At 43.3% G+C, this 24,130-nt stretch overlaps 2 protein-coding genes across 2 annotated transcripts in view; both read right to left on the reverse strand.

Moving 5' to 3' along the window:
- Window positions 1–4,449, reverse strand: part of LOC107378773 (eukaryotic translation initiation factor 3 subunit H) — an 82,249-nt gene extending 77,800 nt beyond the window's left edge. The window contains exon 1 of the mRNA XM_070550823.1: window positions 4,295–4,449. Within this exon, the coding sequence (XP_070406924.1) occupies window positions 4,295–4,396 (102 nt within the window). The 5' untranslated portion in view covers window positions 4,397–4,449. The remainder of the gene's footprint in view (window positions 1–4,294) is intronic.
- Window positions 4,450–4,911: 462 nt separating this feature from the next.
- Window positions 4,912–13,825, reverse strand: LOC139069831 (double-strand-break repair protein rad21 homolog A-like). The gene is made up of 14 exons (XM_070550822.1): window positions 13,692–13,825; window positions 12,106–12,297; window positions 11,313–11,442; window positions 11,112–11,211; window positions 10,820–10,926; window positions 10,533–10,730; window positions 10,308–10,433; window positions 10,085–10,210; window positions 9,544–9,767; window positions 6,789–6,942; window positions 6,493–6,638; window positions 6,106–6,291; window positions 5,890–5,973; window positions 4,912–5,776 (listed from the first exon to the last, which is right to left on the reverse strand). The coding sequence occupies exons 2-14, from the start codon at window positions 12,247–12,249 to the stop codon at window positions 5,585–5,587; spliced, it is 1,917 nt and encodes a 638-aa protein (XP_070406923.1). The 5' UTR covers window positions 12,250–12,297; window positions 13,692–13,825; the 3' UTR covers window positions 4,912–5,584.
- Window positions 13,826–24,130: the final 10,305 nt, after the last annotated feature.

Below are 24,130 nucleotides of genomic sequence, written 5' to 3' on the forward strand. Positions count from 1 at the left end.
TAGAATCAAAGAGCTATAATTTAAGCACCAGTTAGATGGCCACCACATCAAACAGCATGTTCAAAAGTCATCATTCTGTACAACAGCTACTAACCTCCTACATACAGCCATGAAAATGCCCCCAAAATCCTCGTTATATAAAGAGGAAATTCTGGGATGCATGACTCAGGCAATCACAGACTGGCTGAGTGGTGGAGTAGGATGTACCACCTGCAAGCTCCATCACTCGGGCATCGCTGCTCGTGAACGTGTGCAAAAGGCCAGTTGGTGTTCGGCACCGCTCTAACTTGCAGGAGGAAGGCGAGCTGAAACACATTTTTTATAGAAATACTGCTAGACCTATACAGCAAGGAGACACACCAGAACTTGTACTCTAATTTTCCAAATAATTTTAATTCATATAAACAAAGGAAACTGTGTAATAAATGTTTTATGTGTGATAAAAAGTTCAACAGCCTTCACAGGTTCTAGGAGATGAGCATTACTATACACATGTTCACTAATCAAAGGCCACAAGAAAACAGAGCAGGCTGTCTGGAGAGAGGGGCTAAGTGTCTAAATGAACAGGAACTGGATGAAGAAAAAGAGCACAGCGCGGACAGGTAGAGCATAAATTACACTGATAACGGTGTGGGCAGGTCACAGCCAGAGGCATTAATAATACACACGCACACACACACACACACACGAGCAGGGTGGCAGTGCTGCACCCATGATCACAACAAAAGGAAGCCCTTCCTGGATGCAGCTGCCCCCGTGTGCACACGTACAGGTTGTTCTGGGAGATGATTTATTTTAGCAGAGAGCTGAACTTGTCATGCAACAAGTTAAGAGCTAGGGGCAGCGGGAAGAGAGACGATGGGAGCAGGAGCACAGAGAAAAACAAATCTCATTCCATGCCTGCCTTTGCTTTTCTGACTGAGACGGAGGGTCGGGGGTGTCTGAGAAATAGGAGGGGTGCATGGATGGAAAAGGAGGAAAGAGTGAAAACATGCAGGAGTGAGAACTCCATGGGGAAGATGATGCTGCAGGGCAAGGAGGAAATATGGCTCTGAAATTGTGAGATGGTGAGATGAGAAGCACAAAGAAAATGCTGACAAATGAGGGCAGGAAGAGGCTCAGAGGGCGACAAGAGCAAACAGATGTGGCAACGAAGGCAAGAGAGGTGAGGAGGATGGGGGACTGGGATCCATGGCTCCCCCTGGCTGCACCTGTCAGAGGTTTCTATTCCACCATCAGATAGCGCCCTAGCCTCTCTCTCTTCAGCAGACACAGATATGCCTGCAGCCATCTTCCTTTTGGCAATCTCTTCATCACACACTTTAAAAAGCATCCTTCTGGGAGGAGAGGAGATGAGGGAGGGACAACTGACCAAAAAAAAACAGCATATAAAAGGTCAAGCAAAGGGAGCTACATTTGAGTTCAGAGAAATTCTACAGAAAGGCTACAAAGGGGGGGAAACTGAGGAGGCATCCGCCCTACAAGATAAAGGACGAAAGGTAGGAATGGTGGGGGTTTCAGTGCATTTGTATCCCGGCTTCCTGCTGCTGTGTAAATGCCATCAGGTATGGAAAGCAAATCCCTGAAAGCTCTGAGTTGGAGCGATGCACACATGTAAAAACTAGTGCTCTCTCTCTCTCTGCAGCATCATCTCTAACTGCAACACTTTCTCTCCCACACCGACACTCATGCTCAGATTTATTGATCTAGCTTACCGGCGGCTAGCCCAGCCAACTCACCTCATGTGCGGAGACCCCAGATTGATATGTGGATAGCATATTATAAATCAACAAGCTTAAAATTGAATTGTGCAAAATCAATTGCGATCCAAATCTCCCGTTGGCTGCCTTTAATTCTTATCATAAATCTTCTCTCGCTCACACAAAAAGAGCTCCTATTCCCGACACGACGGGGCTCAAGTTATGAGAAAGTACAGCGAGAGAGACAATCCTTAAATGAGTTTTCTTTTTCGTTCCGCCGCTCAAGTGTGGACGAACTCGACACACAAGAGTTGGCTGTGAGGTGCTTGGTAGAGAAGTGCTGTGGGAGTCATCTGTTGGGTTAAGCCATGGATGAAGACTATGGCAGATTCTCACTTCATCTGTCAGCTTTTGCCTGCTGACTTTGAAGAGAAAATTTCTCAAACATGTCGGTCCAAATCTGGCTTAAAATGTGAAGATTCTGGAGAATGTATAATCTGAAAGAATCTAAAAGGTAAAGTGGGGAGTAACCATAACAACTTCCCTTAAACCAGACAGGATAACACCTGGTTGACTCAGCCTAAAATCTTTTATTTAAGATTTTTCCATTTTTTCTTCAAAATAACATAAAATTTCAATTTGAGGCAAGTTTCTGTAAAACAATATAAGGTTTCCATAGAATAACTGAACAGACAGCAGCCAGAGATACTGACTGGTGTGTATAATGTGTACCATGAGGATAGTAAGTGGTCTCCTGTGTCCGTGGCATCCGATCTGTGTCACATTATTATGAGACATATTCCTGACAAGCCCAGGCTTAAGGGCCTAAGGCATGTGTAAAAGCCTCAGGGGAAGAACTGACTGTTCACACTGTTCTTTTCATACTCCTACACCAGCTTTGAAACAAAAAAAAAAAGATAAATCAATGCTGGCGCCGTTTCAAGAAACATTTAGATTAAACTCTTCCTGTCTTTGCATGAAAATCCCAGAGCTTTTCAAATTCAACGCACCAAAAATACACCGCACAATGTACTCAGACTTCTTCCTCAGTTCATGACATAAAAGCGCCGTCTGACGTGCGTCGTACGTCAGAATAAATGAAACCAGGCTATTCCTTTTTTCCCCAAACACGGGCGATTGCTCAATCACAGTTGGTGTTTAATAGAAACTCATTGCAGAGCTGCAATCTAATTCTGTACCAGCAACAACCACTGAGAAAGTCTTCTAAAGTGGGAAAACAACCATTTCAACAACACAGAAGCAGTGATACCAACTACAGGCAAACCTGCAGCTAAACCTCTGACAGAAGGGTAATGATGTAATGCAGCAGCAACTGCTGCATATCAATGCATTCAGGTGAAACGAGGTTCATAATTCTACCTGAAATAAACATCTCCTCCAGCACCCTGAATAGAAATGAGATCACACAGAAGAAGGGGCTCGCATCTGGGATTAAAACATTCAGTTAACAAGGTTGTGGATGGAATTAGAAAAATATCAGAAGGTGAAATATTACAAATAATTGAGGTAAAATATTTAAATCTGTCAATAGAGCCTGATACCCAAGGACAGTTTTAATGAGAAAAATAAGTCTTCCTACTGGTGGATGCCAACGCAGCAAGTTTGTCCTCTGCTGTTTGTACAGAGGTATTACAGAATGTAAAGATGGACTGCGTTTTATGGTCACTTTCAACAAAAACACTAAGTATGAATAAAAAACAAGTCATTAGAGCAACACTCACTTTGAAACTATGTTGTAAAAATATGCATGAAGCAATGTGTTTACTAAAACATGTAAAACTTTATTCGTGTATGCATTTGATTTTAACACAAGCCTAAAGCTTGATTCCTGACATAATTAATTTCAAATGTAAAAACAACTTAAGTGGCCATAAAGTTATTTTCTGGAAAACTTGTCTGAATTAATGACGTCACGAAAAAGGTTTTTATACACAAAATCTTTAACAAATCAAATAACACTGATTGTTTACAAAACAATGTGAGAAATGTAACTATTATTATAATTATTTCATAACTTAATTTAAAGATTAAAAACATTTATTTGTTTTTCGTAAATATTTTATTATTAAAATTTGATGATGACGGGATTTTGATTTGGAGCCCATAGGATGCCTCCCCGTAGCAGTTTTCATAACAGTTCAACAAAAGATGATGCTAGGAATGTCTCGCATTAACATATATAAATATTTGCATAAACAGTAAATGTAAATAGTATAAAAAGGAAATAAACACCGTCACTACCATCTAGAAAATCCCTAACAGGGAGGCCCCGGCATTAGAATTAAACGCTCCCTTAGTTGCAAGCTAAGCATCAGGCAGCTAACCCAAAACAAGCCCAATTACTCTTTTACCGAGACAGTTGTGGAATAATTGTACTTTCATGTAAAGTAGTGTATATAAAAAATAGAATTGTCAAAGGATGCGGTTGGGGAAACCACAATCAAAATAAGGAATAGACTACTTCGGATGCTCATTATCTCCGCGCCATGATGATGCTAACACTTAGCGTTTGGTAGCAACCGTTTCTCTGCAAAAGCAGCTCGGTTCTCTGAAATGACAGCAGGCACACTTACCAGTCCTTCAATCTGGATCTGTTTGACTGGAGAGTCCAAAGTACCGCTTGTAGAAGCCATAGCTGCGACAGAAGTAGAGGTGGACTCTTTACGTGAAGACATGAGCCGGTGTTGGTCCACGCCAGAGAAAGGGGGAAAGAATTTGGTGATGCACTTTTCCGCTTTGGGTGCATCTCCTTTCATGTCCGTGTAGAAACATGTAATTTTAAAACATGGCTAAATGAAGTTTATTCCATCCTTTCGCTCCGCTTATAAAGTTGTTTTCCACTATTTTGTATTTCAGACATTATTCTGTATTTTGTAAACAAACAGCTTCTAAATGAATTTACGTTCAATTCCAAATTTGACGCACCCACTCTTCTTGAGAAACACGTACTCGTGAGCGCTGAGGAGCTGGTACCAATCTCCAGCAGTTATTGAGTAATGGGACAAAGGTCACCCTGGAAAGATCATCTGACAGAACCACATCACTTTTCACATCTGTAGGAGGAAGCCTGAAAAAAAACCTAAGCATGCTCACGCCATGCAGAAAGGCCACAGCCATGATTTGAATCTCAAATCTATGAACCTCTGTCATAAAATATTGCTTTTAATGACCACAGACTCCTTTACTAAGCCAAGTTTTAGAAACACTTTATTTTTTTACAGATGTATCACAACTAGAAGTTATCTAAAGTCTAAAAAGATGGGACAGTGATTTGCAACAAGTTGCCTCGTTGCATAATGCAAGAGACTGATGAGCATAAACGTAAAAAAAAAAAAAGTACATTAAACGTAACCGATGAATTGGCTGAATTATACATCAGAAACATAATGCCAGGTATGATTTTATCGTTGACAGACTAGGTTTTTTGCCTACCCAACAAGTGCAGCAGGAAGGTGATGGAGAGTTTACGCTTCTGAGCAATAACAGTACCTTTCCAGAAAATGTACAGAACCAATACAGGATCACGTGTGATGATGCCAGATTTTAAGTACTGAAGCTGAAAGAGGGGACATCATACTAAAGATAATGAATGAGCCGACAACAGATCTTTAACTTACAAAACATTATGAAGCAAATTTTCAAATAGGTAACTGGTAAGTTTCCTTTATAAATATACTTGTAAAACATTCCTTACTCCTCATGAACCAATACTGTAGGATTATATTTGTAGTACAGTAAAATCATTTTCTTAAAAGCTTCAAACCCTTCCCAAGGGGGAAAAATGGTTCAACAGGAAAACAAAATAAAAAAGGCAAAGAGTAAAAAAGGATGTCTGTTGCAAGCAGTGTTTGTTTTTCCAATCTCTAAATGAGGTGGAATTTTGGTCCAGCTGTGGCGATGATGTCGCTGTAGGGCTGAGACTGAGTGACTTCGATGGCTTGCTGCTTCTTGAGGACCAGGAAACTGTAAAACTTGGCAGCTGCTTGTTTTCTGTTGTTGTTTCGGCACAACTCAAGCAGACTGACAGAGTCTGCACCAGTCTTCGCCATGACGCGCTACGGGAAGAGGCACAGAACTATAAATACAACCAGGAAATACACTTCTGCACTAAACTTCAGGTGACCTGAAATAAAAAAAAACACAGTTGATCTATGTCAGGCTCTTCTACCTGAAGGCCGTGCAGCATTTGCTGGGTTCTCTTGTTCCATCTCTTCTCCTCCTGATCCTGGTCTCCAGCCTGACCGTCTTCTTCCTGTGAACCACAGATGATAGTTAGAACTCCTCAAGAAGCGCAGTCACCAAAAACTTTTTTTGATGGATCACTTTTCACTTGTTAGCTTTGAAGCAATTAATCAAAGCTTGATACTCTGTGGCTTCCTCTCACCCCTTCTTCTTCACTGTCGGTCTTCTTATCTGTAGGCTTATCTTCAATGAGGTCAAGCTCAGGAACAAGCTGGGTGAGGTCCACACTCGTCTGTTCTGCAGGTAAATCAATCTGAGACATGCCGAGCTGCTGAGACAGGTCTGAGCGGTCTGCCAATAGCTGCTGCTGCTGCTCCAGTGAAGCCATCTGAAAACCAGCAACCAAACAAGGGACATACCCAAACTTAGACCACAGGAGTAGTACGAATGCATTTATGTTTACTGCATCATACAAACTAGAGTCATTGCACCTAAACAGCCGATAAATCCAATGCAACCTTATGAGGACAAAATAACTAAATTGTGTCAAAGAACAAAACTTTGAAGACATAAAAAGTTGAGTACTCACAGGAAGGGTGTTCTCCTTGTCAACAGTTTTGCGTTTAACACCACGAGGGGTGGATGGAGGGGGCATGACGGTTTCATCCAACGTCGTCCTGCTGCCTTCCATTACAGAAGGTGCCAGCATGCTGGGCTCCTCCATGATGGTCTGGTCTAAAGGGGCGGATAGCAGAAATATTTCAAATAAAAGTACAAACCAATGAAGGCAAGTAGAGCATATTTTTGCAACAACACATTTTTAAAACAGGGTTAGCCACAAGCCTCCACTCGAAGCATCAGAGCTGGAACGTGGCCATCACTCACCAATAACATCTCGGTGCTGCGTCATGATCTCCTCTCTGGGCACCTCTGGGTTCTCCAGCTCTTTCAGGAACTCATCCAGACTATCAGCCTCGCCGCCCTTTCTCCTCTTCCTCAGCTCGTCTGGCACCAGAGGTGTCAGGCAGCGTGTGAACATCTGGGATGTAACAATGAAACTCTGAGAAGGGACCTTTTGTAAAATCAATATTCTCAATTTAATTTACAAACTGCTTTAGTGTGTCTAAAGGAAACTACATCTTAGGCCCAATCAGGGTCCGAAATTAATTTTTTTACTCACCGGCCAAGTTGGCCGGTAGATGATGAAAATCTACCGGCCAAGCATATTTTTTACCGGCCAAAATTCTAAATGATTTAGATCTACCTAAAGCATGTTACTCTATATTATGTTGATTCCAAACAGAATGACAAAATAATTAAAACTTCAATTAATAAGAAAAACAACTCTTTTGTCATTTTTACTATTTATTTATTTATTTTTAGAGATGTTTTTATGAACTCTTTCATTGAAATCTAGACAGACTCCTTGTTTTCTCTGTCCATGAAGTCTGGCCTCCTGCTTCTGACACCGTCTTTGTGCCAAAGCATTACAGCCTCATTTGGGTCACAGTCCTTGATCTCTGGAGAACACAGCTGCACCATGAGAATATCTGAAAGTGTGTCAGGGCTAGGGTTGTCACGGTAACCGGTGTAGCGGTAAACCCCAGTAAAAAAGTTGACAACAATAATAACCGTCTTGTTTTAAAAAGATAAATATTATCTCGGTGGATTACAGTGGCTGCGGTGTAGGCGCGGTGACCCTTACCAGCCACCGTATCATCTGCTGAAGTTGCCGGCGGCACGTGCGCACTTTGTTGTTTACGACCAAAACTTTCTTTAAGCTAAAGCTGAAATAATGGCCAGAGGAGACGGCACTCGGGACATTTATTATCCCTCAAAGACGACAAAGTCGAAAGTATGGGCATTTTTTTTTTTTTTGGATATTTGAAGAATGCCGAGGGCCAGTTGTCTGTGAAAGGCAGCAACGCTACGTGGCCATCATAATGTAGCCATTGTCTTACGACTCCGCCATCTCCGGTTCGCCACTTTTCACAAAATCTTCTGGTTGCCACTGGTCCTGGTGGTTTTTCTTCCAGTTCGACGAGTTTTCTTTTGGAAGGCTGGCTGACTCCAGTTAAAAACCGCCACATTTCACCACTAGTTTAAACACAAAGCTAACTGCTAACTTGATAAACTGATTGAATGGGATAGGTGGAAATGACGTTGGATGCGGCGTTCACGTTTCGCGTACGTTTGTGTACGTTGCATGCAGGCGGGAGGAGTATCAGAAATCCATGGAAGATGACCGATAAACATAACTAATTTGGTGCAAACATTTACTCACCATGTGGCAGATAGAGCTCAAAAATTTACTCGCCAAATGGAGCAATTTGCTCGCATTTGGCGAGTGGCGAGTGTTAATTTCGGACCCTGAGCCCAATCCTAATACTCACACCTCCACCCTTCAATTGCGCAATCCCACCTATGGGTGTAAGGTGTTCAGATTCTCAAGTGTGGATGTTGATCACGCCCCTTTTGCAGCCTTGATCCACGCTTCACCCAAGTCAGCATTGCTGCGGACTTGTGTGAAGAGTATTACCCACAATCCATTGCTGCAGAAGAAAAGGCTCAAGTTCCTTTTCTGAAAATATGTATTTTCCAATGAAAGTAGTTCATTTTAGGACGATTAGCTGATGCTCTAAATTTTTTAGACAAAGACTTTTTAAGGCCACTTTGACCAAATTTAAGCTATTTAAGCAGGGCAGCAGTAGCTCAACAGGTTGAGCGGGTAGTCCAGTAATCGGAAGGTTGCAGGTTCAATCCCGGCTCCAGACAGAAAATTCTGCTGTTGTGTCCTTGGGCAAGACACGTAGCCCACCTTGCCTGCTGGTGGTGATCGGAGGTACCGGTGGTGCCTCTGTCAGTGCGCCCCCAGAGTCCTTACTATGACAGGTGCTATACAAGTGCAGGTCATTTATCATTTTTAAAAACTTTATTTAAAAAATTTTAAGCTATAATTTCCAGCTATTGCCTGGAACTGGTGCTAACCACGCCACGATCGTGGGATTAGCCATCCAGTTACCATTAAACTTGCACTTCCCCATGGCGCATGCTCCCACTAGCTTAACCAGCTAATGTGCTCATCTAAAAATGGGCCTTTCACAACCAACTGAATGTGTATGGTTCCGCTTACGCCAACATCGTACACAAAAAACGCTGAACACCAACTAGAAATTCACGAAAATTTTATAGAAATAACAGAATCTTGTTTATTGGGTCTTTGGTGATTTAAGACCTTTGGAAACTGTATTTAAGGATTATTTGTCATTTAAGGATTTTTAAGGTCTTAAATTTGGAAAAGCTAATTTAAGACTTTTTAAGGACCCGCGGATACCCTGCATTAGATTGTTTGAAAGTTGTTGATAAAGGTTTTTTGTTCTAAACGCATTACAGCGACCAGTATCCAAGCATGCATTGCGGTCAACGATGCAATGCTCCCTGTCTCAATTCGGCTATTAGCACAAATGTGTATCAAAGCCTTACTGCACTTTCTTCAAGTGCACTTTGCTGAAGACCGCAGGGCGAGTATTGGGCCTTTCATTCAGTGTTTACACGAGTATGAAAGAAGCACCAAACCAGCCCCTCCTCCATCTCTCGTTGTTGGGTGGATACTAACTTGTAACTAATAGTGCTGGTGTACCTTGAGTAGTCTAGCATTCCATAGGGGTTGGGCAGGTAGAGAGAAGAGCTTCTCCACTCCTCCAGTCTCCTTCCACATCATGAGCTTCTTAGTGGGAGGAGCCAGATCCAAAGTGGTCACGATATCAGAGTAGTCAGACAGCTGGGCTCTGATGGTCTTACTGTCCAACTCCTTCACGCTGTCCACGATCAGCTTTCTTTTACGCTTCGCCTTGGTCTCTTTCACTAGAAACAAAAGCAAAGTAAGCATGAAGAAAAACATAGAAAAGTATTCTGAAAATGTTAAAAGAAAATAAGTTGACTATTCATTAAAAACTATGAATGCAGTAAACAGGAAATCCAGATGTTTACAGTAGTACAGCTAGAGCATTTTCAAAACAGCCATTTTTTCTGCATCGATGACCTCTCAGACTTCCGTACATTCACCACCAACAGTCAGCGGCAGCTTTTTAATAATTTTTTGTTCCCAGATAAGTTTGATGAAACAAAGTGTCTTATTTAAAGTCTAAATCAGTAAATAGACAGGAGGAAGTGGGACCTACCAGTGATGTCGATGGGCTCCAGGGCGAATGCCTCCTCCTCATTATGAACAAGTGTGGTCTGCTCCGTTTGGTCAGCCATTGCTGGCAGTGGTTCAGTCGGGCCAGAGTCTGGACTGTCTGGACCAGCTGGACAGACACAAAACCAGAACCTTCTTCTAGACGACAGCGCACACACGCTCAGGAACAGCTAAAAACACTTGTTTCATTGTAAACTGATACTTACGCGACTGAAGGTTGTCAAAGTCGTCCTCATCATCTCCGTGATCTGGAGGCATCATGACGCTTTCTGTGATGGCTGGAGGATCATCAAAGATGCCACCTCCATCTTCGGAGCTCAGCAGCTTGTCAACTGGAAGAGGAAAGATCATGCAATGTTAAAAATGTCCTTCAGAAGAACTTTACTGTTAGACCTAAACGGTCAACCATGAGCCATCAAGGCAAAACTCACCCAGCATCCCACCATCACTGTTGCCCATAGGGCCGTCCCCAAAGTCATCATACTCCATGTGGTTGGATTTGTCGGGGAGGTTAGCTGGACCGGGCTCTGCCTCCAGCAAAAGGTTTGAGGCTGTGGCACCTTGGATGATGTCATCTTCAAATGTGCTGGCATCACGCATAATTTCTCGGTCATCCATACCGAAATCAGCTGAGGAGCAGAACCACAGACTTGTTTTTCCTTTGTCCTTTCATACGCTCAGATGGAGTGGAGAAAAACTCAGCTTATCTTTGTCTCACCAAAGTCATTGTCCTGCAGGATGTTGATGTTCCCAACATCTTCCCTCATGGTGATCTCTTCTACTCTGCTTTGGTTCAAGGTGAACTGCTGTGCCACATCAATGTCACTGACAGGAAAAGAGCCAGAAATGGCATTTAGGTCAGCAGCAGATAAAAATCTGTTCCGAAGCTGAGGGGTGACCAACAGGTCATCGTCTGTTTCTATTCTATTCTATTGTAGATCATCCATACAGTTACATGTCCTCTTTTAGAACACTTTTAACATGTTACGATACGACTCTGGTCGACTTACTCCAGATCAGGAAGTGGCTGATCAAAGTCATGGAACTCCTCAGGTAGAGTGATGGCGTTGTAAGCTGCCTCTCTGTTTTCCTCAGGAAGATCCACAACACCTGAACACAGGAACAAGAAGACTTGTCACGTAGAGCAGGAAGACCTGTGTAATCGGACCATACACTAGGTGTTACTCCAACAATGTAACAGCACTTCTCACCAGGTCTGAAGGCCATTTTGATCTTGATGAAGGCTTCATTACAGTCAGCAAGCAGATACTTGGCCTTCCTGTGGTAGATTCTCACCACCCCGAGCAGCAAGTGGCCAGATGTACGCAACGCCATCTTCACCTGGAAGCCAAAGATACCAGATGACGATGAACAATAAGGACTACAGATTAGAAATTTATAGAAAAAGCAAACGAGAAAAGTACAATAAAATATATTATTACAGTAAATGATAGAACTATGGGAATTAAGTCCTGGGCTTTTATAAACAACAGTCATTAAATACTGGGTTATTTGGCTACTGGTGTGTTGAATTATCACTCATTCACTTCATAGTTGAGAACTGTTTAGGATTTTAAAAAACAATTGGAATAAAAATGTGGAATTAAGAATAAAATAGAAAAAAGCTGAATTTGGGATAAAAAGAACTTCATAGAGCCCTGGTATTCCTGCCAAACGATTTACGAATTAATCACTTTCCCCACCAGATTTATTCTCATCATCAAAATACTCTGAAGTATCATGATGTTATGTTTGGAACATCCTGCCCACCCCAACACAGAGCGGCAGGAACAAATGTCATGAGAGAAAGTACTGAGTGATTTAACAGTAAAGACTTTTTGAATAATGCATCACTATTTTTCACACAGATCAATTATTTTAGCCCTTTGTGTTTTCAAAGTCAAATAAAAGTTCTCCACTCCTGATCTGGATGGAGCTGGCCACAAACAGGGAAAGGTGAAGACAGAAGGAAAAGCCACCAGTAACCAGAAGTGTTCTTGTTACCTTGGGTGAAATGATGCTCTCCACGCTGCTCTCCAAGTTGCATTCAAACACATGGGCCTTGGTCAGCTTCTTGTCCCAATGGGCCGCCAGCCAGATCTTGGCCAGCGGCCCACGTTTGCTGAGGACAAAGTGGGCGTAAAACATTGCCCTGGCTCCCCGGGTTCAAGCACTCCCTATGATAGTATGGCTTACCTAGGAAAAACAATTCACTCTGGTTAACGTAAACACACATAACGCATGTTTATAGTTTAACATAAATACACACGGTACTTAACCCTGAGCATAATAGTAGCAACATACAGTTTCTGTAAGAATCAGCCACATGAATAACACAGCTATAACTAAGGACATAACACAACAGTGCTGCAATGACAATACGTGTAAAATGTATATTATGAAAATGTAAATTTTCAAATCATTACATAACATTTGCTCATAATTAGCTCGTCTCTAGGGGCTTTGATTTGCATTTAAATACCTATTTTTCTCTCTTATAGGCTTCACATAATCTGATTTACCCAGACATGGCTAAATTACACGACTAATTGTGTAATTTATGTCAAACTCTGTCCTTTTCGGATTGCTAAAGTTGGCAGCCCTTCATAAAGTCATGAAACTACAATCTTGCAACACAAACTCAACCAGTAGATTTGATAATCAGCAGCAGTGGGCAAAAACAAAGGGGCCACACACGCCAAGAACAGCAATATGCTCAAAAATCTCATGTGGTCAGTTGTGTGTCATTTTGGCGGTCCAGTTTAATCTCTTTAACCAATTTCAACGACACAAATAGTTTTTTCGAGCTACAGGTCGTTAAAGAAAAAATGTAATTGTATGAATACACGTGTTTCTAAACGTTATAGTGTTTTATTAGGACAAATACGCACACTTTATTATCGGTGGCTATTAAGTCAGCTCACGTTACGTTTACTTGCTTTGTTTCCATGAAAAGGTAACCGGTTCTGAACGTTACATTTGTGTAAAACATCAATGAAGTGAAATAAATAGGCAGCAATGCGTTATCAAAACAAATTCAAGTTAGTTCCGCCTATTTCTCAGTCCAATGGGCACACACTGGAAATGCATCGCGTGAAAGAGGAGAAACTTTTGCAATTTACAATTTTAAACAGTACCTTTACACACAGCACCGCATAAATTCTGCACAAGTACAATATCCACACACGCGCACTCACCAGACGCAGAAAAACGCCTGAAAGCGTCAAAGTGATGGACGACGCCAGTAAATAGTCGGCGCCATCAAGTGGGACGAACTAAATTAGCCGAAAGCTAACTACAAAAGAAGCAATGAATTCGTAAGCAGAGCGAGCGGACCAGCACATTTAATCAACAATACAATCATTCACATTCTAAATATTGGCTCTTAAATTATTTTTCACTCTTATGAGCACAAAAAAGACTGTTTTGATGTCCACTCAAACTTTCACCCTCCATCAGTTCAACACCATCGTTTTAGCCAGCGGTTCTTCGCACAAGGCCGCGATGACAAAAGCCCGACATGCACGTCTACGCCCTTTAGTTAGGAACGAAACCCAACGCGCAACAATTGCCGCTGCAAAGACGCTTACCGAAAGGTGCCCTCTCTGAGTGAAATCACAACGATTAGGTAATTTCTCCCAGTAAATTCTCCCTTGTTGTACTCATTAAAGCAACCAAGATGGCGCCAGCCGCCTTCCTCCCGCTCAGCGCAGTCCTTTTAAAATCAGCAGGATGTTTACAGTTAAAAACGGGAGGAGGAGCCTGGCGAGAAGGCGGTTAGGCAAGCCAATTTACCATATAGCCTCTACAAAAATGTGGCGTACATGTTTTAAATATAAAACAATGCCGTGAAAAAACTACTTAAATAATATATAAATTTCGCCCTGAAGTGGTTTGTTTTACTATGATTTGTTGTTACTTTACTATTTCCTCCTCTTATGTATTTTTATTGTACAGAAGCACTTTGGTACACGTCTTTGTTTTTATTAGTGCTTCAGAAATAAATTGTAATTGTAATTTGATCTAAGAATTAAAGGATGAAATTTATTTAAAAATTATAAATACCTAGTGAAATTTTAATGCCGCTGTCATGAAGTTTGGAAAAAAAATCTGGTGAGTTTTTGAACAATACTTTCCATGCATATTTTACCTCAATCAATCAATCAACTTTATTTATATAGCACTTATTCCTACAATACATGCAACTCAAAGTGCTTAACAAATTAAAAAGGCCCCACATACCCACATTCCCTCCCATCCCCAGAATTTTAAAAACAGTCTGACAATAAAAAAAAACCTTCACAACACTCCTCCACTGACACACACACACACACACACACACACACACACACACACACACACACACACACACACACACGCACACGCACACACACACACACACACACACACACACACACACACACACACACACACACACACACACACACACACACACACACACCCTTCCCCATGATAAAAAAACACCATTGGCTGAGATCAGATGAGCCAGACCAGCTAAGATAAGGATAAGGAAACGCTATCAGGGGAGCCATCCACCTGGACAGCAGCAGCCGAGGCACTGACACCGGGCGCCCACGGCAGGGAGGGCAGAGACCCCCACCATCACCCAGGAACATACGGAAAGCACCCAGGCCGCCACAGCCGACCACCGCCGCCGGGGCAGAGGGGTCCCACAGAGGAAGCACTGGTAAAAGATTAAATTAAGTTTAAAATATAAAATCCAAAGAGCTAAAATGAGAATTGTAATATAAAAAGTTATATAGATATTAAAATAATGTTGATCATACCTAATTCTTCAATTACTTTTCTGAACGACTCATCAAGCTACCTGTTTTTATTTATAATTTGGTCAGGACAGGTTTGGTCCTGCATGGTTCTCACGAACACCTTTATAGCAGGAGTAGCCAAGGAGTAGCAGGAGTAAATCAACATGGCTGCCTTCTAAGTTTTTCATAAAATGTTCCAGTTTTCTAGATGGTGAAAAATGCAGTTTGCAATAATAAATTTGGAGATTTAACTCAGAACATGAAGGGCATCATTTTGTCACGCAGGAAAGTTGTGTGATTCTGTAAACCTTTTTAAAAATATGTTCTATCGACCTGCCACTGAGAAAAATTGGATTCTGCTGAGAGCGTCAGGAGCACATAGGGGGCGCTGTGACACAAACCCTCCATTAACATTTAAACTAATCATGCAAGCAAAATGTGTACACAAAGTACACAATAAGATAAGATTGTGCGTGCTGTACTTACGTTAGCCACTACTAATGCCATTTACAGACTAATATTTTGATGTATTTAAGTTATCTTCATTTAGTTTAGTTTAGACTAGAATAAACCTTATTAAACCCACAGTGGGGAAATTCACTTTAAGTTCATAGTTTAAGTTTATTTGACAGGACAGTACAAAAAGACATGTTAGAACAACACACACACACACACACACACACACACACACACACACACACACACACACACACACACACACACACACACACAACAAGACATTAATATAACTAACAAAAGTAGATAAAGTAACATGTTTGTTTTTGTTCCACAGTTTTACCTAGGAGGTGAAAACTCTACCAGCCTTAGGGTAACTGTTCCAAATCTGATGACCTCATTTAAAACAAAGTAGTATAAGAATTTTTTCCTAAAATTTCAACAGGTACTTAAAATCCAGTGTTCAATAATTATTAAAATATTTGATGGTGTTACATGATTGGTGGCCTTCTAAGGGTCACAGTGACTCAGATTTCATACAGCAAATTCATTTTTGATTGAATTATTCAAAATTAATTCTGTCTCACAATTATTTCCAGAATTTGATTAGCAGCCCCAGACCATCACACTACCTCCACCATATGTGACTGTTGCTATGATCTTTTCTAAAATGCAGAGGTGGATTCGTACCATCACAGAGCGTGTTGTCATGCTTTTAGCTTCATGCTGTCAGATGGGTTCAGCTGAAGTACTGATTATGCATGTCTGTGTGCGGCTGGTGAGATTTTACTCAGATTTTGAAAGCATGTGGTTGATGTGGTTAATTGACATAATGGGAATAGTATTTTTTCTCCTTTGGCCAGCTTGGTTTGGATAGCTTTGTTTCTCTTAATAAAGGAAATCATTTAAAAACAGCTTTAAAAATGTAAATATGTTTGATGTAGAAACTTGTTTTCTGATCTGAAACTTTTAAGTTTGACAAAAAAAGAAGAAGAAGTTTACATTTGTAAACGGACAACTATGCAACATATGCAAACATATGACCAATAGGAGTCACAATAATACACCGGTGGTGTGATATGTGCAGAGAACACACTCATGTAGTGACAACCCAACGTGTTGCTCAGTGAGTCAAATAAAATGTCAAATTTAAATGAGGAGACTGTTAAATTGCTCAACTTGTATGCAGAGAGCTGAACTCTCCAAAAACCAATTTCCAGTCACTATATTAGATGCAGAGATGAGAAATATGCCTGACAGACAGAGTGACTCATCCACAGTCGAAGTGGGAAGCGGGCATGCAGCAAAGCGGATTTGTCTGGTGGGCATCTGTTGCAGCAGAACTGCTGCCAGCTGAGTGTGTTTATAATTTGCAATCCTCAGAGCTTCTTGTCACTGAGTAACCTGGATAATGAGGCAGCAATACGGTAAACTTAGCTCTGGCGCGCATGCAGGATTTATTTAAGTCAAATTCACATAAGATCCACGCAGAACTAGTCCTGTTTTATTGTAAAGAACACATCAGGGGTTCTCTAATCAAACGTGTTCTAAGATGGCTCTTTTATTGTGAGTTTACTAAAATAGTGCCCAGATCCCGTGGATGGTGATGACACAAAGACCCTACAGGCAGGAAGGGTTGTTTCAAATAAAGCTTCTCATTTAAACTGAGGTCCTGTCATGCAGCAGCAGGAGTTTGCACTTCCACATACAGACACACGTTCTTCAGAATAAACTCCCGAAATGTGCCTGGCTCGTTTTAATACAGCACTGCCCGACTTTAGGCTCCCATCTGTCAAACTGGATGATTTTATCTCCAGAGCAGCTTGCTGTTATCATGTCACCAATATGTCTGAACAGCCTCAGAGAAAACAGATCGTTTTTTTCCCACAAACAGATAATGTTCTGCTGGAGACACGCCATGCTTCTTAGAAATCAAAGACTTCATCTCTTCATATCAAAGCTGGTAAATCATCGTCCGTCCGTCCGTCCCTCCATCCATCCATCCATCCATCCATCCATCCATCCATCCGTCCGTCCGTCCGTCCATCCATTCCGTCCGTCCATGGTCTGGTCACGGGGGAAGCAGCCTAAGCAGGGATGCCCAGACTTCCCTCTCCCCAGCCACTTGGGCCGGCTCCAGGAATGCCATGGCGTTTCCTGGTCAGCTGCAAAACATAGTCCTTCCAGTCGGTCCTAGGTCTTCCTTCAGGTCTTCTTCCAGTTGGACGTGTCCAGAAAACCAGAGAAGAGTCCAGGAGGCATCCTAACCAGATGATCGAGCCAACTCAACTGGCTCCACCCCATCTAAAATGTTAAAATGTGTGTCGATTCAAATAGTACATCAGTCAATCACATGGCAGAAACTCATTTTACTTGGGCTTCTAGTCATGGTAAATAGGACTCGCTAAAATTGACCCTGAGCATTAGAATGGTGAAGAAATTAGATTTAAGTGGCTTTGATGGTACCAGATGGGCTGGTCTGAGTATCACAGAACCTGCTGATCTACTGAGATTTGAACCCACAGCCATCTCCAGAGGTTACTGAAAATGTTCGGACTGATTCTGGATGATGAAAACGACAGAAGCTCAAATAAGCAAATAAGCACTGGTTCCTATAATTCACAGACCAACAGAACTGGACCAGAAGAAAACCTTTACGGGTCGGATGAGTTTGGATTTCAGATGTTGGGTCAGAATCTGGTGTCACCAACATGAAGCATGGATCCATCCTGCCTTGTATCAGTGCTTCAGGCAGATGTGGTTGGTGTAATGGGGTTGGACCTCTCAGTGCCACCTGAGCCTGGTTTAAACAGTAAAGGATCTAAAAGTAGCATCTGTGCTCCAATTAAACAAAAAATGAGTTAAATAAAGAGTTTTAAAGTACTGGAGATGGAATATTTCTGTTTTGTCCGATCAAAAGGTGGTTTCAGGAAATGAAACAATACACTGAGTTTAATGATCATGGAAAAGTTAATCGATTAACCCTTTGATGCATAGTGGTCACTACAGTGGACAGGTACTCAAAATTGTTATTTATTTATTTTTGCTATTAAGCACAGCTGTTGAAGACTTTATTGCATTTGAGCCCCTCCATTTGGACTTCAGTAAGGCAAGCCAACATATTTCATGTTCAGATTGCACGCTGTCCTCTGAGGTGGACATGTAATAAATTGTTTGTAAATTATAAAATTTTACAAGAAATATTTGTTGAAATTTGTTTCATTCATACCTAAAGACAAATGAAAAAAATTGTTTAAAAAATCATGGTTGAAGATTTCATAATTCATGAATCAAAGGGTTAAATTCAAAAATACTTTATTAATCCTAGAAGGAAATCCGACGTCGTTATAGGAATGTGGAAAAGTTGTGTTTAGAGGGGAAATGATAACATGTAGGATAACAATGTATTTATTTATCTGTTTATTGTTTAATTTCTGCAGGTAGAATTCCTCTTTGGGGTAAGTGGGGGGGGGGGTAACTTACGAAAGGAAAAGGAGTACTCAAGAGTACTGTAAAGTATGTAAGAAGTGGTGAAAATATGTCAATATTGTGTTACATTTAATGAATGAGTCAGGTCTACACCTCTGTGACTACGTGCATGCGTAGCATTCAGTCGTGTTTATTTTAAACAAGCTATTAAAACATCCTCAAGCTCGACAAAAGAAAATCATTCAGCTACACAGAATGTTCAGTTTCTCCCAAATTTTTGCAGCAAAGCTTTGAACTCCTTTCTGAAACACAGGGCAACATGTTTGGAGAAAGAAATAAAAAATAAAAAGGATCATGCCATTTGCTGCAACGTTCAAAATAATCAAACAAGCAGATGTCACAGTGATTGCATAATTTCCCACAGACCCAAAAAGTTACTTTGGATGCAGATCTACACCTAACGGTGAAATTTATCAGAGCAAAAACAGACAATGCAGTTCTCTTGCAAGCTTGACTTTATCTTCAAAACGTCTCCCTTTGCATGCCGAGACGGTATCTGATCAGAAGATGACAGAAGAGGAAAAACGTTTTTGGGATTTGGCCCCGAGTGATGGAGTTTAATCCAACAGCGGGAGAGATTCCTGGCTGCTTGCACACTCAGATCCATCTTCATCACAGATACACATCACATCAGTGGGATTAGGCAGAATTTGCATATTATTAAATCAAAAGGTTTTGGCCACAAGAAAAAAAACAGACCCCAGGGTTCAATGAGATGCTGCAGCAGTGGGTAAGACACCAGATTTTCATTCTTGTTTGGGCTCTAGTCCAGTTTTTTTGTTTAACGGATAATTATAATTTATTCCAAAATAGGTGTGTGTGTGTGTGTGTGTGTTTTGAGAGGCAGCTGCTGCTCCTGCAGTGATCCCCTCAGCTGAGCTGACATCCACCTGCACCACGGGAGAGCTGCTGTCATTTATGCAGCATGTCAAAACCAGTCATCCTGACAGAACTTTGTAAACACCACCTTTCTATGGCAAACAATGAAGTACACACACAGAGGAGTCTAACAGCATGACTGGGTTTGAATCCCGGTCAGTGAGAGCAGTGGGAAGGCTCAGGATTCCTCAAAGAAGAGTTGGTGATGGGAAACAAAGATGAAGTTCAGTGTTGTTAGCTCCACTCTAGTTTAACCCAACTGTACTGATGTGAAAAACGTGTTGTCCCTCCCACGGATTCTTCATGCTTTTGCATTTTTGTCAACTCTGAATGTTTCAGATCAGAAAACAAATGTTAGTTATCCATCCATCCATCCATCCATCCATCCATTTTCATCCACTTATCCAGAGTCGGGTCACGGGGGCAGAAGCCTAAGGCGAGAGGGCCAGACTTCCCTCTCCCCAACCACTTGGGCCAGCTCCTCCGGGGCAATCCCAAGGCATTCCCTGGCCAGGTGAGAGACATAGTCCCTCCACCGTGTCCTGGGTCTACCTTTAGGTCTTCTCACAGTTGGACGTGCCCGGAAAACCTCACCAGGGAGGCGTCCAGGAGGCATCCTGACCAGATGCCCGAGCCACCTCAACTGGCTCCTCTCGATGTGGAGGAGCAGCGGGTCTACTCAGAGCCCCTCCCGAATGACCGAGCTTCTCACCCTATCTCTAAGGGAGAGCCCAGCCACTCTTCAGAGAACACTAATTTCGGCCGCTTGTATCCACGATCTCGTTCTTTCGGTCACTACCCAAAGCTCATGACCATCGGTGAGGGTAGGAACGTAGATCGACCAGTAAATCGAGAGCTCCGCCTTCTGACTCAGCTCTCTCTTCATCATGACAGAAAGGTACAACGCCCGCACCACTGCAGATGCAGCACCAATCCGCCTATCGATCTCACGCTCCAGTCTTCCCTCACTCGTGAACAAGACCCCAAGATATTTAAACTCCTACACTTGGGACAGGACCTCATCCCTGACCCGGAGAAGGCATTCTACCCTTTTCCGAATCAAGACCATGGTCTCAGATTTAGAGGAGCTGATTCTCATCCCAGCTGATTCACACTCGGCTGCAAACCGCTCCAGCGAAAGCTGAAGATCACGTTCTGATGAAGCCAACAGGACCACATCATCTGCAAGAAGCAGAGACCTGATCCTCAGACCACTAAAACGGGTGCCCTCCACACCTTGGCTGCGCCTAGAAATTCTGTCCATAAAGGTTATGAACAGAATCGGTGACAAAGGGCAGCCTTGGCGGAGTCCAACTCTCACTGGGAACGAGCCCGACGTACTGCCAGCAATGCGGATCAAGCTCTGACACCGGTCATACAGGGTCCTAACACCCTGTATCAGAGGGCTTGGTACCCTATACTCCCGGAGTACCCCCCACAGGGCCCCCTGAGGGACGCGGTCAAACGCCTTCTCCAAATCCACAAAACACATGTAGACTGGTTGGGCAAATTCCCACGCACCCTCCAGGATCCCCCCAAGGGGTATAGAGCTTGTCCAGTGTTCCACGGCCAGGACGAAAAACACATTGCTCCTCCTGAATCTGAGGCTCAACAATCCGACGGACCCTCCTCTCCAGAACCCCTGAATAGACTTTACGAGGACAGCTCAGGAGTGTGATCCCCCTGTAGTTTGGAACACACCCTGTGTTCCCCCTTTTTAAATAAGGGGACCACCACCCCGGTCTGCCAGTCCAGTGGGCCTGCCCCCGATGTCCACACGATATTGCAGAGCTGTGTCAGCCAACACAGCCCCACAACATCCAGAGCCTTAAGGAACTCCGGGCGGATCTCATCCACCCCCGGAGCCTTGCCACAGAGGAGCTTTTTAACCACCTCAGTGACCTCCGCACCAGAGATTTGAGAGGCCAACCCAAAGTCCCCAGACTCTGCTTCCTTACTGGAAGACATGTCGGTGGGATTGAGAAGGTCTTCGAAGTATTCTGCCCACGATCCACAACGTCCTGAGTAGAGGTCAGCAGCACACCGTCCCCACTATAGATAGTGTTGGTAGCGTACTGCCACAGGCCAAAAAGACCTGATAGGACTCTTTCTTCAGCTTGACAGCATCCCTAACCGCCGGTGTCCACTAGCGGGTTCGGGGGTTGCCACCACGACAGGCACCGACAATCCTGCGACCACAGCTCCAGTCGGCCGCCTCAACAATGGAAGCACAGAACAGGGTCCATTCAGACTCATTGTCCCCCGCCTCCCCCGGAACATTTTGGAAGTTCTGTCGGAGGTGGGAATTGAAGCTCCTTCTGACAGGAGACTCTGCCAGACGTTCCCAGCAGACCCTCGTGATACGTTTGGGCCTGCCTGGTCTGACCGGCATCCTCCCCCACCATCTGTGCCAACTCATCAACAGGTAGTGGTCAGTTGACAGCTCCGCCCCTCTCTTCACTCGAGTGTCCAAGACATGCGGCCGCAGGTCAGACAAAACAACAACAAAGTCGATCATCGAGCTGCGGCCTAAGGTATCCTGGTGCCAAGAGCACATATGGACACCTTTATGTCCAAACATGGTGTTCATTATGGACAATCCATGACTGGCACAGAAGTCCAATAACAAAACACTACTCGAATTCAGATCGGAGGGGCCGTTCCTCCCAACCACACCTCTCCAGGTCTCACTGTCGTTGCCCACGTGAGCGTTAAAGTCCCCCAGCAGAATGAGGGAGCCACCGGAAGGAGCGCTCTCCAGCACCCCCTCCAAGGTCTCCAAAAAGGGTGGGTAGTCTGAACTGTAGTTTGGTGCATAAGCACAGACCACAGTCAGAACCCGTCCCCCCACACGTAGGCGGAAGGAGGCTACCCTCTCATTCACCGGGGTAAACCCCAACGTACAGGCACCAAGATGGGGGCAACTAGTATGCCCACCCCTGCTTGGCGCCTCTCAGTGGGAGCAACTCCAGAGTGGTAGAAAGTCCAACCCCTCTCAAGGAAACTGGTTCCAGAGCCAGAACCATGCTTTGAGGTGAGTTCGACTATATCTAGTCGGAACCTCTCAACCTCACACACCAACTCAGGCTCCTTCCCCACCAGAGAGGTGATATTCCATGTGCCAAGAGCCAGCTTCTGTAGCCGAGGATCAGACCGCCAAGGTCCCCGCCTTCGACTACCACCCATCACACACTGCACCTGACCCCTTTGGCCCCTCCCACGAGTGGTGACCCCATGGGAAGGGGGACCCACGTTTCCTCTTCGGGTTGTGCCTGGCCGGGCTCCATGGGTGAAAGCCCGGCCACCAGGCACTCGCTAACGTGCCCCACCTCCAGGCCTGGCTCCAGATGGGGCCCGGGTGACCCATGTCTGGGCGAGGGAACACGGTTTCCATTTATATAATTCATCATAAGAGGCCTTCGGGCTGCTCATTGTCTGATCCCTCACCTAGGACCTGTTTGCCATGGGTGACCCTACCAGAGGCAGAAAGCCTCAGACAACTTGGCTCCTAGGATCATTGAGACACTCAAACCCCTCCACCACGGTAAGGTGGCTGCCCAGGGAGAGGGTTAGTTATATATATGTAGACATATATAAATATAACTGCCAACCTTAATTGGACTGTATTGTTTTCTCCTGATAAGACTCCCTCTTGCTTGAAGTCAGCCATATTGGAAATGTTTCCAGCAGGAGTAAGGTCAAAGGGCGTTTGGCCGGGGGCATGTTTGGAGAGGGTCTGCAGCTAGGTATTATTGAGTTTAAGGTCAAAGGTCAAACATTCTTCTTCAGAGTTGAATTGTTACAGCATGTGGTCATGAAGCAGCCCCAGACCATCACACCAACACCTGACCGATGCTGTCTTTTTCTGAAATGCAGTTTAGTTGTATACCAGATAAACTTCAAAATTCACTTTTTATTACGCATTCATTTGTATTGAGGTTTGTGGAAATACACATAAACAAATTGTAAATCAATAACGTTTTAGCTTTTAACCGTTTGGCAAGTGAGCGCCCAGCCTTTGTGTTTTTGGTCAGCGGACGTTTCGGTCATGGTGCTCTCCCATGGAGGGAATTTGTGCACACCTTTCTTTCTGTGAATTTCTCTTATTTCCCTCTGGGATTAATGAAGCATCTTTGAATTGAATTGAATCATGAACCCGGACCTGAACCAGGTGAGGCCAAAGGCTCGGGGTCTTTCTTTATGACAGGCTCAATGCGAAATCCTTTAGCCTTATTGTCAGCTTTTGCCGAAACCATTACCTAATCGAGCTAGACCTGGGTGTGGCTGCTGAAACTTAACTCATGCAGTTAATGACAGCTGGGTAATGATTTAATAAGGGAGGCAACTATTTTATCACATAGGTTTAGTTTGGGTAGCTGCTTCCCAGATACTACATTATATTAATCAATGATATAAAA

The sequence above is a fragment of the Nothobranchius furzeri genome, chromosome 5 (genome assembly GCF_043380555.1).
Source record: "Nothobranchius furzeri strain GRZ-AD chromosome 5, NfurGRZ-RIMD1, whole genome shotgun sequence".
Classification (NCBI taxonomy): Eukaryota; Metazoa; Chordata; class Actinopteri; order Cyprinodontiformes; family Nothobranchiidae; genus Nothobranchius; species Nothobranchius furzeri.

Excerpts from the sequence above, each read along its gene's own strand:
- LOC139069831 (XM_070550822.1), bottom strand. The coding sequence starts at position 12,249 with ATGTTTTACGCCCACTTTGTCCTCAGCAAACGTGGGCCGCTGGCCAAG. Across the intron at positions 11,212-11,312 it reads CAAAATGGCCTTCAGACCTG|GTGTTGTGGATCTTCCTGAG; the intron begins GTGAGAAGTGCT and ends TCCTGTGTTCAG. Across the intron at positions 6,292-6,492 it reads ACAAGGAGAACACCCTTCCT|ATGGCTTCACTGGAGCAGCA; the intron begins GTGAGTACTCAA and ends GCTGGTTTTCAG.